General features: G+C 43.8%; 1 protein-coding gene and 1 long non-coding RNA gene across 37 annotated transcripts in view; one reads left to right on the top strand and one right to left on the bottom strand.

Moving 5' to 3' along the window:
• The window catches only part of LOC110494609 (band 4.1-like protein 1), a 180,855-nt gene that overhangs the window by 75,996 nt on the left and 87,206 nt on the right, over window positions 1-17,653 (top strand). For all 36 annotated transcript variants that reach the window (XM_036950706.2, XM_036950701.2, XM_036950699.2 and 33 more), the window contains exons 2-3: window positions 9,796-9,932; window positions 10,136-10,303. In XM_036950706.2, the coding sequence (XP_036806601.2) occupies window positions 9,813-9,932; window positions 10,136-10,303 (288 nt within the window). In that variant the 5' untranslated portion in view covers window positions 9,796-9,812. The remainder of the gene's footprint in view (window positions 1-9,795; window positions 9,933-10,135; window positions 10,304-17,653) is intronic.
• Window positions 1-17,653, bottom strand: part of LOC149976104 (uncharacterized) — a 101,635-nt gene that overhangs the window by 21,459 nt on the left and 62,523 nt on the right. The gene's annotated exons all lie outside the window — the stretch shown is intronic.

Raw genomic sequence — 17,653 nt, 5'->3', positions numbered from 1 at the left:
TAAAGGAAAGAATGAATGGGGCCATGTATTGCGAGATTTTGAGTGAAAACCTCCTTCCATCAGCAAGGGCATTGAAGATGAAACGTGGCTGGGTCTTTCAGCATGACAATGATCCCAAACACACCGCCCGGGCATCGAAGGAGTGGCTTCGTAAGAAGCATTTCAAGGTCCTGGAGTGGCCTAGCCAGTCTCCAGATCTCAACCCCATAGAAAATCTTTGGAGGGAGTTGAAAGTCCGTGTTGCCCAGCAACAGCCCCAAAACATCACTGCTCTAGAGGAGATCTGCATGGAGGAATGGGCCCAAATACCAGCAACAGTGTGTGAAAACCTTGTGAAGACTTACAGAAAACGTTTGACCTCTGTCATTGCCAACAAAGGGTATATAACAAAGTATTGAGATAAACTTTTGTTATTGACCAAATACGTATTTTCCACCAAATTTTGCAAATAAATTAATTAAAAATCGTACAATGTGATTTTCTGGATTTTTTTTCTTCTCATCTTGTCTGTCATAGTTGAAGTGTACCTATGATGGAAATTACAGGCCTCTCTCATCTTTTTAAGCGGGAGAACTTGCACAATTGGTGGCTGACTAAATACTTTTTGCCCCACTGTATCTTAGTCGTAGTAAGTACAGTCGTGGCCAAAAGTTTTGAGAATGACACAAATATTAATTTCCACAAAGTTTTCTGCTTCAGTGTCTTTAGATATTTTTTTCAGATGTTACTATGGAATACTGAAGTATAATTACAAGCATTTCATAAGTGTCAGTGATTTTTATGTTTTTCTGCCGTGCATAATATGTAGTGTACCATACTAAAATACATTTTAATAATCATTTGATTTATTCTACTTTTTAAAATGTAGATGTTCCAAAGGCGTGCATCAGCGGCTTGTACGCATGGAGGCTTGGAGATGCTAAACGTGTTTATGTTAATGCTAAATTACAGTGAGACCGGCAGCCTTGGTTTGGAACCGATTCAACAGACTCAGTATGATAAAGGTCAGAAGTTGTGACAGAGTCATAAAATATGTACTTTTGTCGCTTTTTGTATTAATATTCTCCCCATGAGCCACTTTGATTTGGTATGTGTGTGTGTGTGTGTGTGTGTGTGTGTGTGTGTGTGTGTGTGTGTGTGTGTGTGTGTGTGTGTGTGTGTGTGTGTGTGTGTGTGTGTGTGTGTGTGTGTGTGTGTGTGTGTGTGTGTGTAGTCAATAGGGTGTCATTAATACGTCTCACTGAACCAGTCAAACAGAGAGCCAGCTGAGTATGTTATCATTGGGGCTGTTTAAAGCCAACGGTGCTACGTGAGTGGGAGTGGCTCTGGCCTACTATCCCTACTGTTCCCCTTTGAGTACAGGTGTTTCAGGCAGGTAGGAATGTGTATTAATGAGGCGGATCTTTCGATGTAGTATTCACTGTATTTCTCCCTCCTTAGTGAGGAAGAGATGAGGCCACTTTGCCTGCAACCAGGCCTGCAGGTAGCCTGGCGGGTAGGAGTGTTGGGCCTATAACCGAAAGTTTGGTGGATCAAATCCCAGAGCTGACAAGATAAAAAATCAGTCGTTGTGCCCCTGAGCAAGGCAGTTAACCCATTGTTCCCCGGGCGCTGGTGACGTGGATGTTGACGTGGAGGCAACCCCCCTCACCTCTCTGGTTCAAGAGGGGTTGGGTTAAATGTGGAAGACACATTTCAGTTGAATGCATTCAGTTGTACAACTGACTAGGTATCCCCCTTTCTTCTGTTGGCAGCCGTCAGCAGGAGCTCAGAGGAGTTGCAGGAAGTATTTACTGATGGGAGAGAGGGGGAGGGCCACAGAGGTGTAAGAGTTGGAATGTGCTCGGGGCCAGGGAACAGCGGAAGCACAACAGCTCAGAACACACATGACGGCACCTTGTATCTCAGAACAATGCCTCAGGCAGTGTTTGAATACATTCCATCAGTGTTGAAATGGGTCCGTTAGAATGCACTGTGTAGTACGTGTGTGATGATCAGAGAAATGTTAGTTACTGTGAGTTACAGTTGATAAGTTACGGTGAGTTACATTTGATAGAGAAAGTTACTGAGTTACAGTTGATAGAGTCACTGTGAGTTGCAGTTGATAGAGAAAGTTACTGTGAGTTACAGTTGATAGAGAGTTACTGTTAGTTACAGTTGAGAGCCCTGAGGCTATACAGCTTCTTCAAGAAATCAATATGAATGTGGTCATGCCTCTAAATGAAGTCATGGTGCTGTGTGTGTGTGTGCGTGTGTGTGTGTGTGTGTGTGTGTGTGTGTGTGTGTGTGTGTGTGTGTGTGTGTGTGTGTGTGGAGATGGATATGAGCTGGCATCAGGTGAGGTGACAGGTTGGTAGTCTCAAAAACCTGACTCTAGGCAACACAGTGACTAGCATCTGGTTTCACTGATGGACTGTTTTGGCATAGATGAAGTATCACTGCCTACGTCGATAAGGAGGGGGGGGGGGGGGATCAGGGGACTCTCTCAATAAATCACAAGGTAGACATGCCAGAACGTTACAACTCAAAACCAAAGTTTTAGTTAAGTTAGTATGTAGATGCCAAAAGAGTACATCCTTGAAACAAGACCCTTCCCACTGGGCAAAAACTGTTTGAAACAACATTGTTTCCATGTCATTTCAATGTGATGACGTTGAATCAACGTGGAAAATGAATTGGATTTGCAAAATCATCAACGTAAGGGAATTTAATATTTTTTCACCCATCTTTTTCCCTAAATCCAATGACATGGTAACATTTTTTGTTGAATTCATCCAAATGTCAATCTAAACTAGATGTTGAAATGATATCCGTGCGCAGTGGGTAGTCACTGTGTAACCTAGGGTCAGGTTTTTTGAGACTAACAGGTTGGCAGGCCAGGCAGAGCTAGGGCTGTGTGTGAGAGAGTAAATACTTTGACTCTGAGAGGAGCTGAGGCCTGGCATGGGAGGTCTCTCTCTGTCCTGAACCATCACATCACACACACAGCAAGCATCACGCTCAAATGTACTACATTAGATGGGGAATGGGGTGTCATCCTTTCAGATGTACCTCCAGTCTCTTTCTCTTTCTATGCAGTGATGCTTTATCTTTTGATCTGCCTCTGTGATACAATTACTGTGTGTTCTGGCTCCCCGTCTCTCTTCCCCACCTCTTCTCTCAGCATGCCAATATAGGTTTTAAATAAATAAATATTTCACTTGATTGCAATGACCTGACATTGAAATAGCAGAGCAGGCAAGCTAGCTTTAACCTTCCCAGTTCTTGCGTGTGCTAATGAGAGAATTAAGGAGGCAGGGGTTCACGTGAGAGAAATTATCATTTATTCCCTCATTTCTAAACCAGTTCCTCCTCTACACCATGCAGCTACAGCATGGAAATGGACAAAGGTGATTATTCATTGACGACCACTGAGAAGAATGGATTTTCAATGGGATTTGAGGGGAGAATTGGCCAGCCACTTGTAACAGCCCTCCCACTGCAGATGACTGTGTCTTGGCAGGTTCTCACTTGGTCAGGAAAGAGATGAAATAGTGGAGCAGGTTATCAGTGCCAGTGAATGACTCCCAGCGGTTGGTCCACAGTGGGAGGGATGTACTGTGTGTGTGGCTAGGCCTAAGTCCTGTTGTCAGCCTGGCGTCTAGACAAAGCAGATTGTTGGTCCCCCTGGTAAGGGAGCTGTGTGGTCCTGACAGAGCAGAATAACACTAATGTTTGGCATTCATTTCTGTAGACTCTAGACTATCTTTTAAATCAGCTTTCTCCCTCTGTCCTAATTTCTTATTTTCATCCTTCCTCTTGATCCCTCCACCCTCTTCCCTGCCTCTTCCGCTGGCCTCCCATCCTTCTTTCTTCCTCCATCTCTTGTCTCCCCTCAACGGACAGCGCCATCACATACGCTGCGCCGGAGGAGAAATAGTGTTACCATGGCAACTGAGACTCTGAACTGAGCCTCTCTCTCTATCTCTCTCTCGCTCTCTCTCTCTCCTGTGTAAAGAGAGAAAGAACGGGCCCCAATACACAATTATGACAGCATGTTGAATATCTTAAATACTCTATTGGGTAATATATAAGAATGTGCTTCTCTTTTTAATGAATAATTACAAGATACTGTACATCAAACCATTCAATTGCTGGTTAGAGACAAATATAGCCTACATACAGTATTGTATAGGAACACATGGGCTCCCGAGTGGTGCAGTGGTCTAAGGCACTGCATCTCAGTGCTAGAGGTATCACTACAGACCCTGGTTCGATTCAAGGCTGTATCACAACAGGCCGTGATTGGGAGTCCAATAGGGTGGCACACAATTGGCCCAGCGTCGTCCGACTTAGGGTTTGACCGAGTAGGCTGTCATTGTAAATAAGAACTTGTTCTTAACTGAATTGACTGGTTAAATAAAAAATACAAATAATAAATAAACATGCCAGTGTGCTGCTTGTGGGGGTAGATGAACAGGTGTTCTCCTCTGCAGAGATCCTGGTGCTGCATGTGTCCCAGACAGGGCTGTTATATGGCTAATGGGTGTGACAGGAAATGAATGTGCACCAATGTGTTCTGAGGGCTCCTCTGTGACATCAGCCAGTGTTCATTTAGTAATTTATCTGAATCCATAAAAGATCTCCAGATAGGAGACCCAATTAGACCTGAGGAATGAGGCGGTTGGCGATGACAATGCAATAAGGATGTGTATGTGTGTGTGTATTCAATGTACTGTAACTCTTACCCAATCAGAGTAAAGCAGTGCCATATTGGATTGCATAGCTCCTTAAATCATGCAGGGCCAATACACAGCTAGGTATTGATCTGGCCAAGAGGCTAGGTGTGGTTGTCATACGTTAGTGGATGGGAATTAACATGGAGTGGTTGGGTGCTTGTTAATGCTGTATGTGGGATGGAACTAACAGTGGTAGTTTGAGCAACCAGGAAGATATTCTGGCTGAGGTGAAGATGGGAGCTAAGTTGGTGCGTGGCTTTCAAACTGGTGTCTTTGTTGTCAGATGCATGTGAACAACTCCAAAGCCAATGTACACACGTTCACATGGTTCCCTCAACCCAACCACAGCTGTAGATTAATCCCTCATGTCATTTACCACATAGGGATGTTCAGAGGAGATGTCGGCATGTGTCTGAATTGAAGAAATGTATGAGATGTGCCACATGGGGGAAAGACGGAGACCCACGTTGTTTGATTTGTGAGATTCCCCTGTAGCACTGAGATTCTGAGAATTGACAGTGAGGTGGTGATAGATAGATGATGTTAAAGACACACACAACTGTTTACATTGGAACAGTATCCACATAGGAAGTCACGGCTGCACCGTGTGTGTGTGTGTGTGTGTGTGTGTGTGTGTGTGGGGGGGGGTTCTTTGCAGTAATTTCCGTGATTCAGCCACAGAGGGGAAATTGATTTAGCAGCGTAGCCCAGAGACTCAGCTGGATCAGACAGCCAGGGACAATTAGCCCCCGGTGCAGAGCAGTCACACACCACTCACAGTCACACACACTGCCAATTTGTCCCACAGAAGGCGAATTAATGCCTGTCAATTCCATGTGATTGTAAGTGATGACACAGAGGAGGATTGCCTGTCACGGTTGTCTCTTCATTCTACTTTAAGCACGCTGCTGCATGGACTGTATGTCACAATCTTAAACCTTCAGCCTCTGTCTGTTCCTCTAACCCTGAGAGAAGTGGTCATGTTTCGGTCTCTGTCCACTGGGGATGTTGACAGCAGCCCACTCGCTCAGCCTACAGTACCTTACCCACAGTGCATTATGGTGATGGGATTTGTGCCGTGAGGGCAGCAGGACCGCAGGGGTCAGATAGAGATTGGATTAGAGACAAGTTTTTCTGAGTTGTGTGTGACACTGAATATAACTGGCATCAGATTGGCTTATGGTGGCCCCAGCATGGTCGGCTCGTTTGGGGATCCTGCCATCGTGGATGGGTAATCTTTTACTTGATAGAGTGTCAGTGGAAAATGCGTCCCTGTGTCAGATGCCTGTCTAAATGTGTATACCCTGACAGTGTAGTTATGGGGGAGGACTATTTGGTATAATGGGCGTTGCCATCAACACCCTCACCTTCCTGGATTAACAGCCACAACCTATCCCATCCCTCTGGCATCCCAAATAACAACTATGCTACTGCATGACTATAGATACAGTGCATTCGGAAGTATTCAGACCCCTTGACTTTTTCCACATACAGTGCCTTGCGAAAGTATTCGGCCCCCTTGAACTTTGCGACCTTTTGCCACATTTCAGGCTTCAAACATAAAGATATAAAACTGTATATTTTTGTGAAGAATCAACAACAAGTGGGACACAATCATGAAGTGGAATGACATTTATTGGATATTTCAAACTTTTTTAACAAATCAAAAACTTAAAAATTGGGCGTGCAAAATTATTCAGCCCCCTTAAGTTAATACTTTGTAGCGCCACCTTTTGCTGCGATTACAGCTGTAAGTCGCTTGGGGTATGTCTCTATCAGTTTTGCACATCGAGAGACTGAAATTTTTTCCCATTCCTCCTTGCAAAACAGCTCGAGCACAGTGAGGTTGGATGGAGAGCATTTGTGAACAGCAGTTTTCAGTTCTTTCCACAGATTCTCGATTGGATTTAGGTCTGGACTTTGACTTGGCCATTCTAACACCTGGATATGTTTATTTTTGAACCATTCCATTGTAGATTTTGCTTTATGTTTTGGATCATTGTCTTGTTGGAAGACAAATCTCCGTCCCAGTCTCAGGTCTTTTGCAGACTCCATCAGGTTTTCTTCCAGAATGGTCCTGTATTTGGCTCCATCCATCTTCCCATCAATTTTAACCATCTTCCCTGTCCCTGCTGAAGAAAAGCAGGCCCAAACCATGATGCTGCCACCACCATGTTTGACAGTGGGGATGGTGTTCAGCTGTGTTGCTTTTACACTAAACATAACGTTTTGCATTGTTGCCAAAAAGTTCAATTTTGGTTTCATCTGACCAGAGCACCTTCTTCCACATGTTTGGTGTGTCTCCCAGATGGCTTGTGGCAAACTTTAAACAACACTTTTTATGGATATCTTTAAGAAAAGGCTTTCTTCTTGCCACTCTTCCATAAAGGCCAGATTTGTGCAATATACGACTGATTGTTGTCCTATGGACAGAGTCTCCCACCTCAGCTGTAGATCTCTGCAGTTCATCCAGAGTGATCATGGGCCTCTTGGCTGCATCTCTGATCAGTCTTCTCCTTGTATGAGCTGAAAGTTTAGAGGGACGGCCAGGTCTTGGTAGATTTGCAGTGGTCTGATACTCCTTCCATTTCAATATTATCGCTTGCACAGTGCTCCTTGGGATGTTTAAAGCTTGGGAAATCTTTTTGTATCCAAATCCGGCTTTAAACTTCTTCACAACAGTATCTCGGACCTGCCTGGTGTGTTCCTTGTTCTTCATGATGCTCTCTGCGCTTTTAACGGACCTCTGAGACTATCACAGTGCAGGTGCATTTATACGGAGACTTGATTACACACAGGTGGATTGTATTTATCATCATTAGTCATTTAGGTCAACATTGGATCATTCAGAGATCCTCACTGAACTTCTGGAGAGAGTTTGCTGCACTGAAAGTAAAGGGGCTGAATAATTTTGCACGCCCAATTTTTCAGTTTTTGTTTTTTTGTTAAAAAAGTTTGAAATATCCAATAAATGTCGTTCCACTTCATGATTGTGTCCCACTTGTTGTTGATTCTTCACAAAAAAATACAGTTTTATATCTTTATGTTTGAAGCCTGAAATGTGGCAAAAGGTCGCAAAGTTCAAGGGGGCCGAATACTTTCGCAAGGCACTGTATTGTTACGTAACAGCCTTATTCTAAAATTGATTAAATAGTTTTTTCCCCTCATTAATCTACAAACAATACCCCATAACGACAAAACAAAAACAGGTTTTAGACATTATTGAAAATGTATTTAAAGTAAAAACATGAAATATCACATTTACATTAGTATTCAGACCCTTTACTCAGTACTTTGTTGAGCACCTTTGACAGCAATTACAGCCTCGAGTCTTCTTGGGTATGACTTTACAAGCTTGGCAAACCTGCATTTGGGGAGTTTCTCCCATTCTTCTCTGCAAATCCTCTCAAACTCTGTCAGGTTGGATGGAGAGCGTCGCTGCACAGCTATTTTCAGGTTTCTCCAGAAATGTTCGATCTGGTTCAAGTCCGGGCTCTGGCTAGGCCACTCAGGGACATTCAGAGACTTGTCCCAAAGCCACTCCTGTGTTGTCTTGGCTGTGTGCTTAGGGTCATTGTCATGTTGGAAGGTGAACCTTTGCCCCAGTCTGAGGTCCTGAGTGCTCTGGAGTAGGTTTTCATCAAGGATCTCGCTGTACTTTTCTCTGTTCATCGTTCCGTCAATCCTGACCAGTCTCCCAGTGTCTGCCGCTGAAAAACAGCCCTTCTCCCCCGATTGCTCAATTTGGCTGGGCGGCCATCTCTAGAACGAGTCTTGGTGGTTGCAAACTTCTTCCATTTAAGAATGATGGAGGCCACTATGTTCTTGAGGACTTTCAATGCTGCAGAAATGTTTTGGTACCCTTCCCCAGATCTGTGCCTCGGCACAATCCTGTCTCTGAGCTCTAAGGACAATTCCTTCGACCTCATGGCTTGTTGTTTTCTCTGACATGCACTGTCAACTGTGGGGCCTTATACAGATAGGTGTATGCCTTCCAAAATCATGTCCAGTCAATTGAATTTACCACAGGTGGACTCCAATGTAGTTGTAGAAGGTCTCAAAGATGATCAATGGAAACAGGAGTCACCTGAGCTCAATTTCAAGTCTCATAGCAAAGGGTCTGAATACCTACGTAAATAAAATATTTTTTTTATTTTTTTTTATATATTTAAAATGTCTAAAAACCTGTTTTCGCTCTGTCCTCATAGGGTATTGTGTGTAGATTGATGAGGAAAAAATACAATTTAGTACATTTTGAATAAGGCTGTAACATAGCAAAATGTAGAAAAAGTCAAGGGGCCTGAATACTTTCCAAATGCATCGTATCTTATCAATTCTACATGTAATTCTATGTGACTTACTTTTACTTCATATTTTTATTATTTTATGACTATGATTTACTCATTATGATTGGGTAATTACCACTATTACTCTATGGTGAGGATTTCTCACTGTTCATTCTATATGCTCAGAATCATAATGCTGTTGAAATTACCAGTGACTATCAGAGCTAATAATATTCAGTCCATGATCTTGCCTGCAGCTAAATTAATTACAGGACCATCTCTGTGATTATCGTCTCAACTGCTGAAGTGCTGCTTGCTTAAATAAAATATGGATTGTCTGATTTGAGAGATTCCTGAAATAAAGTGAGTGTCCTTGACGACAAGGCGGTTTTCAGCGGCCAGTCATCACAGGAAGCAGAACTAACAGTGATGCTGTGCTCCTGGCAGTAGTTTCTTATTGAATGAGGTTGGGGTTCTTTCCCTGCTACCACATGCAGTACTGGTTATCTGTCACACACTCTGTGATTGCTGTATATGGCTCTGGAGGCAAGGGAATGACTGCTACCACAAGAGATGAATCACATTAACATATGCCATTTTGAAATGTAATCTTGCTATGTCATGCCTTGCCATCACTACTGCCTGAGGAGTACCTAGTTGGTATTGGCACCATCTTGGCACCACCTACTGTTTAGCAAACTCTCTTTTTGTATCATGCAGGCCACTTTACTTTCATATTGATAAGACTAAGAATTAGACTAAAAAGTTTTTTTTGTGTTATTTTCCCCCAGGTTAAAGAGAGGTTGCTATGCCAACAGAGCTTGGCTCTGAGTCACAGGTGAAGAAGGCAGCCGAAGAGTCCTCCTGGCAGAAGGGGGCAGCAACAGGCATGCAGGACTCGGCTTTAGACGCAAAGATGGCCAAACAGGTAGGAGAGCAGAGGTTCAATCTATACCACAATTAGGGCCTTGTGTTTTTCCTGGTTAGATCACACGCAATCTCGTCCTACATCAACCCTTGACAGATATTTGCACATGTTTAGTGGCCATAATTATAATAGACATTCATTTATTGTCAATTTCCCCTGCGACTATGAACTTCACCTGTGACTATGACTGTCCCTATGTAAAGGACCAGGACTCCAAACTGATCGACGACCACAGGGAAATAGACGACGTGTCAGAAAAGACCACCCCAAGCAAGACCCCCAAGTCCCCCCAGAAGACTTCCAAACGGCCAAAGACTGTTCCCTTCAAGGTCACTCTACTGGACACCTCTGACTATGAGGCAGGGATTGAGGTAAGCATGGATAAAAGGAAGAATTTCATCCCTGAACAGAACCATGCTGGAGGTTACGTCCAGAACGGGTTTGAATGAACCAGTCAAAAAATATAACAGTGAGAAATGTTCCTCCAATTGTATTATTTTTGTCCTTTTGGCTCCACCAGCAGATTCAACTAGTTCCTTTACTTTGGAACATTGTGTCTCTTTTGTGTTTACTGTATGTTATGAAGCCGCTGAGTGCAGATAAGGCCGTTATAAAGCAGATGAAAGAGAGGGCGTCATGCGTGGTGTAATGGTGTGTGTGGTGTAGCAGCTCCACTGTGAAGCTCTCCACACGGAAAGGCCAATGCAAGGTTACACATTCTCTGCCACAGACACAGATTCCAGTCATTAGAATAAGTGACACATAGAATATAGTGGAGGAAAAGCAGGCTCACCCGCTTACAATGCCTGGTATCACAGCACCATCACCAAACAGGACACGTCTTCACGATGGTAGGGAATGCTTCATGGTGGTAGGCAATGCTTCGTGATGGGAGGGAGTGCTCACTGTATTCAGTTAGAAAATGGGTCAAGAGAAGCACCCTTTGTTGAAGGAGTGATGTGTGAACTCTTAGAGATGGAGAAACCTGTATTTATTGGCAAGAGCACTATACTGTTGCTGTCTTGTGTCTTCTAATGGTAGCTAGTAATGCATATACTATATGGCTTTATCACCATGCTTCAGGGACTGTTTTGTGATGCATAACAAGGAGTAAGTGTCTGTCTGTCTGTCTGTCTGTCTATCTGTCTGTCTGTCACTGTCCCTCCCTGTGTGTTTGGGATGGTGGATGTAAGTCTCCTCTCCCTGGCCAATCTGTGCTATCCTGGCAGGCTATGCCACGCTCCTCTTCCATAGCCCCTCCTAAACATGGGCGATTCCAGCATTATTGATGTTCCATTTGCATGCAAAATCACAACTTGAATGTCTCACAGAATTGACAAACAAAATATAAATTAAACTTTTTGTGTGTGTGTGTCTATAGTACTCCTTGTTGGGAGTGTATACTTTCCTTGTTGCCAATGATTTTAATTCCCCACTATATACTCCTGCTTCCTGTCTACAAGCAAAAGCTCAAACAGGAAGTACCCATGACATGCTCCATTGCTCTGATATGGTCCTCTGAATCGGAGGATATGCTACAAGACTGCTTTCCTAGCGCTGACTGGACTATGTTCAGGGACTCCGCCGATAGCATTGATGAGCTAACCACCTCCGTCACTGGCTTCATTTGGAAATACATTGCCATCATTGTCCCCACAGTGAAGGATCCCTGCTTCCCCAATCAAAAGCCCTGGATTAACACAGAGGTTGGCGCTAAGCCTAAGGACAGGGCTACCGCACTACCGCACACAGGGCTACCACAGCCAAATCCAAGGCTGAGGGCACAAACAAGCACAATAAGAACCATCAAACAAGCAAAATGACAATATAGGAACAAGGTGGAATCCTATTACAGGCTCCACTGCCCGCCGAATGTGGCAGGGACTACAGTCCATTACGGATTACAAAGGAAGACCCAGCCATGATCTGCCCCGACATACTCAATGCATTTTATGCACACTTTGACAAAAACAACACAGAGCCATGCATGAGGGCCCCCTCTGACGCAGGGGACTGGGTGATCTCGCTCTCTGAGGCCAACTTGAGGTAAGGTTTTTAATCAGGTCAACACTTGTAAGGCCACTGGCTGAACGGTATTCCAGGGCGCGTTCTCAGAGAATGCGCAGAACAGCCGGCAGGCATATTCACATTCATTTTCAACCTCTCCTTGTCCGAGTCTGTAATCCATACATTTGTCAAGCTGACCACCATCATTCATGTTCCCAAGAGCTCTAAGGCTACCTTCCACAATGACTAGCACCCTGTAGCACTCACATCTGTAATCATGAAGTGCTTTGAAAGGCTGGTTATGACACACATCATCCCAGACACATCATCAATTGCACTCCACACTGCCATCACACACCTAGATAAGACAAATACCTATGTGAAGCATTGGATTCACCATAGTCCCTTCCAAGCTCGTCACCAAGCTTGGGACCCTGTCTGTGTAGTGCGTGCGTCTGTCTAGCACTCTGTGTGTAGCCATTTGATATGATAACCATTTTGTGGGTTGACAGCAGTACTTTCCCCAAAACCTTCTCAATTAAACGTTAACTGCAAAGTAGGCTTACCTGGCAGAAGAATATCATGAGTAAATATATCATTTGTATCTATTCCTCACTCGCTAGATGGCAATTAAAGGAGAGTTACATTCAAATATATAAATGTGTTCATTTTATTTCAGACCTAATTAAAAAACAATTCTGTTTTTTAAGTGGTTTAAGGTTTTACATGGACTCAGAACATCCAATGTCTTTGTTCCTCTATGAACAATTGTAAATCTAAATCAGGAAATATTAAACTGAGAACATATTTTTGGAAAATATAAAACATAATTTGGAGAGAAAAAAATCGCAGATTGATAAGGTTGTTTATGAACCATTATTTTACCAGGTATATTGACAGAAAATATAGAGCACTACTTTGAGAGTTGCAGGGGACAGGAGAAGAGAAGAATGTGCCTATTTGAAAGCTAGAAAAGTAGCTCTCATGCTAAAAAGGTTAAAGACTAGACACCCAAGACAAAGACGGTTCTCTCTGCTTCCGCATACAAGTGGTACCAGAGCATCAAGTCTGACACAAACAGGCTCCTGAACAGCTTCTATCCTCAAGCCACAAGACTGCTAAATTGCTAACAAAATGGCTACACGGGCTATCTGCATTGACCGTTCGATTGTATTTTTATTTATGCACACACACCACACACTGACACTCCAACACACACACATTATGTTCTTCTATCCTCGTGGGGATCTAAAATGTATTTCCATTCAAAATACTATTTTTCCTTCACCTAACCCGTAACCCAAACCTAAACCTAACTCCTAAACCTAACCTCTAACCCCTTAGCCTAACCCTAATTCTAACCCTAATTGTAACCCTAACCCTCAATCTAACCCCTAAGCTTAAAATAGCCATTGTCCTCATGGGGACGTGGGAAATGTCCCCACAACAGAGCATTTTCCTTGTTTTACTCTCCTTAGGTACCCACAAGGATAGAAGAACCAACCCACACACAACGCGCACACACATGCATACTAACTCTACACACACACATGCAATTATTATACAGTATACACGGCTGCTACTCTGTTTATCATGTATCCTGATGCCTAGTCACCTTACCCCTATGCATATCTAACCCTACCACTCCAGTATCCCTGCACATTGAAATATGTTCTTGACCCTGTATACAATATAGCTGACTTACATTCTTGTACTCTTTTTTTTATTTATATTTCTAGTGTTTTCGTTCTACTTGACTTAAAAATGTTATAGTAACAAAATCTATCAAGTAATCTAACAAATTAACAACAACTACCTCATACACACAAATACACACACATGTGAAGGGATGAATAAGAAAATGTACATATAAATATATGGATGAGCGATGGTGTCACGCCCTGACCTTAGAGATCCTTTTTATGTGTTTATTTTGGTTTGGTCAGGGCGTGGGTTGGGGTGGGCACTCTATGTTTTGTGTTCTATGTTTTCTATTTTCTATCTGTGTGTTTGGCCGGGTGTGGTTTTCAATCAGAGGCAGCTGTCTATCGTTGTCTCTGATTGAGAACCATACTACCATACTACTTTTCCCACCTGTGTTTTGTGGGTAGTTATTTTCTGTTTTGTGTGTCTGCACCAGACAGAACTGTTTTGTTTGTTCCGCTTTGTTATTTTTTGTTCTAGTGTTCAGTTTTATTACAAATCATGAACATGTACAGTACCATGCTGCACCTTGTTCCTCTTCATACATTTGTCAATGTATGTGATGTGATGACCGCTAGCAGTGGCTAATTGACCACTAGCTAGTAGCTAGTTATCTGGCTAGTTACTGAAGGGGGTTCCGGTTCTATAAAAAATAGCAGATCCATACCACATTGGGTGTGGCGGGTTGCAGGAGAGTATGTTCAGTCCGTAGATGGAAATGGAGATTAAAAATATAAAAAATATATACGAATAAAAACGAGATATACAGTGGGGCAAAAAAGTATTTAGTCAGCCACCAATTGTGCAAGTTCTCCCACTTAAAAAGACGAGAGAGGCCTGTAATATTCATCATAGGTACACTTCAACTATGACAGACAAAATGAGAAAAAAAATCCAGAAAATCACATTGTAGGATTTTTAATGAATTTATTTGCAAATTATGGTGGAAAATAAGTATTTGGTAAATAACAAAAATTCATCTCAATACTTTGTTATATACCCTTTGTTGGCAATGTCAGAGGTTAAATGTTTTCTGTAAGTCTTCACAAGGTTTTCACACACTGTTGCTGGTATTTTGGCCCATTCCTCCATGCAGATCTCCTCTAGAGCAGTGATGTTTTGGGGCTGTTGCTGGGCAACATGGACTTTCAACTCCCTCCAAAGATTTTCTATGGGATTGAGATCTGGAGACTGGCTAGGCCACTCCAGGACCTTGAAATACTTCTTACGAAGCCACTCCTTCGTTGCCCAGGCGGTGTGGCATGTGGCAGGGTCTACAGTCAATCACGGACTACAGGAAGAAATCCAGCCCAGTCACGGACCAGGATGTCCTGCTCCCAGGCAGACTAAATAACTTTTTTGCCCGCTTTGAGGACAATACAGTGCCACTGACACGGCCTGCAACGAAAACATGCGGCCTCTCCTTCACTGCAGCCGAGGTGAGTAAGACATCGTTAACCCTCGCAAGGCTGCAGGCCCAGACGGCATCCCCAGCCGCGCCCTCAGAGCATGCGCAGACCAGCTGGCCGGTGTGTTTACGGACATACTCAATCAATCCCTATACCAGTCTGCTGTTCCCACATGCTTCAAGAGGGCCACCATTGTTCCTGTTCCCAAGAAAGCTAAGGTAACTGAGCTAAACGACTACCGCCCCGTAGCACTCACTTCCGTCATCATGAAGTGCTTTGAGAGACTAGTCAAGGACCATATCACCTCCACCCTACCTGACACCCTAGACCCACTCCAAATTGCTTACCGCCCAAATAGGTCCACAGACGATGCAATCTCAACCACACTGCACACTGCGCTAACCCATCTGGACAAGAGGAATGCCTATGTGAGAATGCTGTTCATCGACTACAGCTCGGCATTCAACACCATAGTACCCTCCAAGCTCGTCATCAAGCTCGAGACCCTGGGTCTCGACCCCGCCCTGTGCAACTGGGTACTGGACTTCCTGACGGGCCGCCCCCAGGTGGTGAGGGTAGGCAACAACATCTCCTCCCCGCTGATCCTCAACACTGGGGCCCCACAAGGGTGCGTTCTGAGCCCTCTCCTGTACTCCCTGTTCACCCACGACTGCGTGGCCACGCACGCCTCCAACTCAATCATCAAGTTTGCGGACGACACAATGGTGGTAGGCTTGATTACCAACAACGACGAGACGGCCTACAGGGAGGAGGTGAGGGCCCTCGGAGTGTGGTGTCAGGAAAATAACCTCACACTCAACGTCAACAAAACTAAGGAGATGATTGTGGACTTCAGGAAACAGCAGAGGGAACACCCCCCTATCCACATCGATGGAACAGTAGTGGAGAGGGTAGCAAGTTTTAAGTTCCTCGGCATACACATGACAGACAAACTGAATTGGTCCAGTCACACAGACAGCATTGTGAAGAAGGCGCAGCAGCGCCTCTTCAACCTCAGGAGGCTGAAGAAATTCGGCTTGTCACCAAAAGCACTCACAAACTTCTACAGATGCACAATCGAGAGCATCCTGGCGGGCTGTATCACCGCCTGGTACGGCAACTGCTCCGCCCTCAACCGTAAGGCTCTCCAGAGGGTAGTGAGGTCTGCACAACGCATCACCGGGGGCAAACTACCTGCCCTCCAGGACACCTACACCACCCGATGTCACAGGAAGGCCATAAAGATCATCAAGGACATCAACCACCCGAGCCACTGCCTGTTCACCCCGCTATCATCCAGAAGGCGAGGTCAGTACAGGTGCATCAAAGCTGGGACCGAGAGACTGAAAAACAGCTTCTATCTCAAGGCCATCAGACTGTTAAACAGCCACCACTAACATTGAGTGGCTGCTGCCAACACACTGACATTGACTCAACTCCAGCCACTTTAATAATGGGAATTGATGGGAAATGATGTAAATATATCACTAGCCACTTTAAACAATGCTACCTTATATAATGTTACTTACCCTACATTATTCATCTCATATGCATACGTATATATTGTACTCTATATCATCGACTGTATCCTTATGTAATACATGTATCACTAGCCACTTTAACTATGCCACTTTGTTTACATACTCATCTCATATGTATATATTGTACTCGATACCATCTACTGTATCTTGCCTATGCTGCTCTGTACCATCACTCATTCATATATCCTTATGTACATATTCTTTATCCCCTTACACTGTGTACAAGACAGTAGTTTTGGAATTGTAACAAGATTACTTGTTATTACTGCATTGTCGGAACTAGAAGCACAAGCATTTCACTACACTCGCATTAACATCTGCTAACCATGTGTATGTGACAAATAAACATTTGATTGATTTGATTTGGTGTGTTTGGGATCATTGTCATGCTGAAAGACCCAGCCACGTTTCATCTTCAATGCCCTTGCTGATGGAAGGAGGTTTTCAAAATCTCACGATACATGGCCCCATTCATTCTTTCCTTTACACGGATCAGTCATCCTGGTCCCTTTGCAGAAAAAACAGCCCCAAAGCATGATGTTTCCACCCCCATGCTTCACAGTATGTATGGTGTTCTTTGTATGCAACTCAGCATTCTTTGTCCTCCAAACACAACGCGTTGAGTTTTTACCAAAAAGTTATATTTTGATTTCATCTAACCATGTGACATTCTCCCAATCTTCTTCTGGATCATCCAAATCCTCTCTAGCAAATTTGCTTCTTGTAGCACTGATTCCAAAAAGTTTTGGGACACTGTAAAGTCCATGGAGAATAAGAGCACCTCCTCCCAGCTGCCCACTGCACTGAGGCTAGGAAACACTGTCACCACCATTAAATCTAAGATAATCAATCATTTTAATCAGCATTTTTCCACAGCTGGCCATGCTTTCCACCTGGCTACCTCTACCCCGGCCAACATCTCAGCACCCCTGCAGCAACTTGACGCATCTCTGATGCACTTGCTAATAAACTTGCTCACCTAGTCAGCGTATAGTCAGAATTTGCTTGGAAGATAATGCGGTCGGCATTTTATTGTAAGGAATTCTAGGTCGGGTGAACA

The sequence above is a fragment of the Oncorhynchus mykiss genome, chromosome 17, assembly GCF_057628025.1.
Source record: "Oncorhynchus mykiss isolate SJ-2025 chromosome 17, ASM5762802v1, whole genome shotgun sequence".
Classification (NCBI taxonomy): domain Eukaryota; kingdom Metazoa; phylum Chordata; class Actinopteri; order Salmoniformes; family Salmonidae; genus Oncorhynchus; species Oncorhynchus mykiss.
This window is presented reverse-complemented; position numbering and strand designations above follow the sequence as displayed.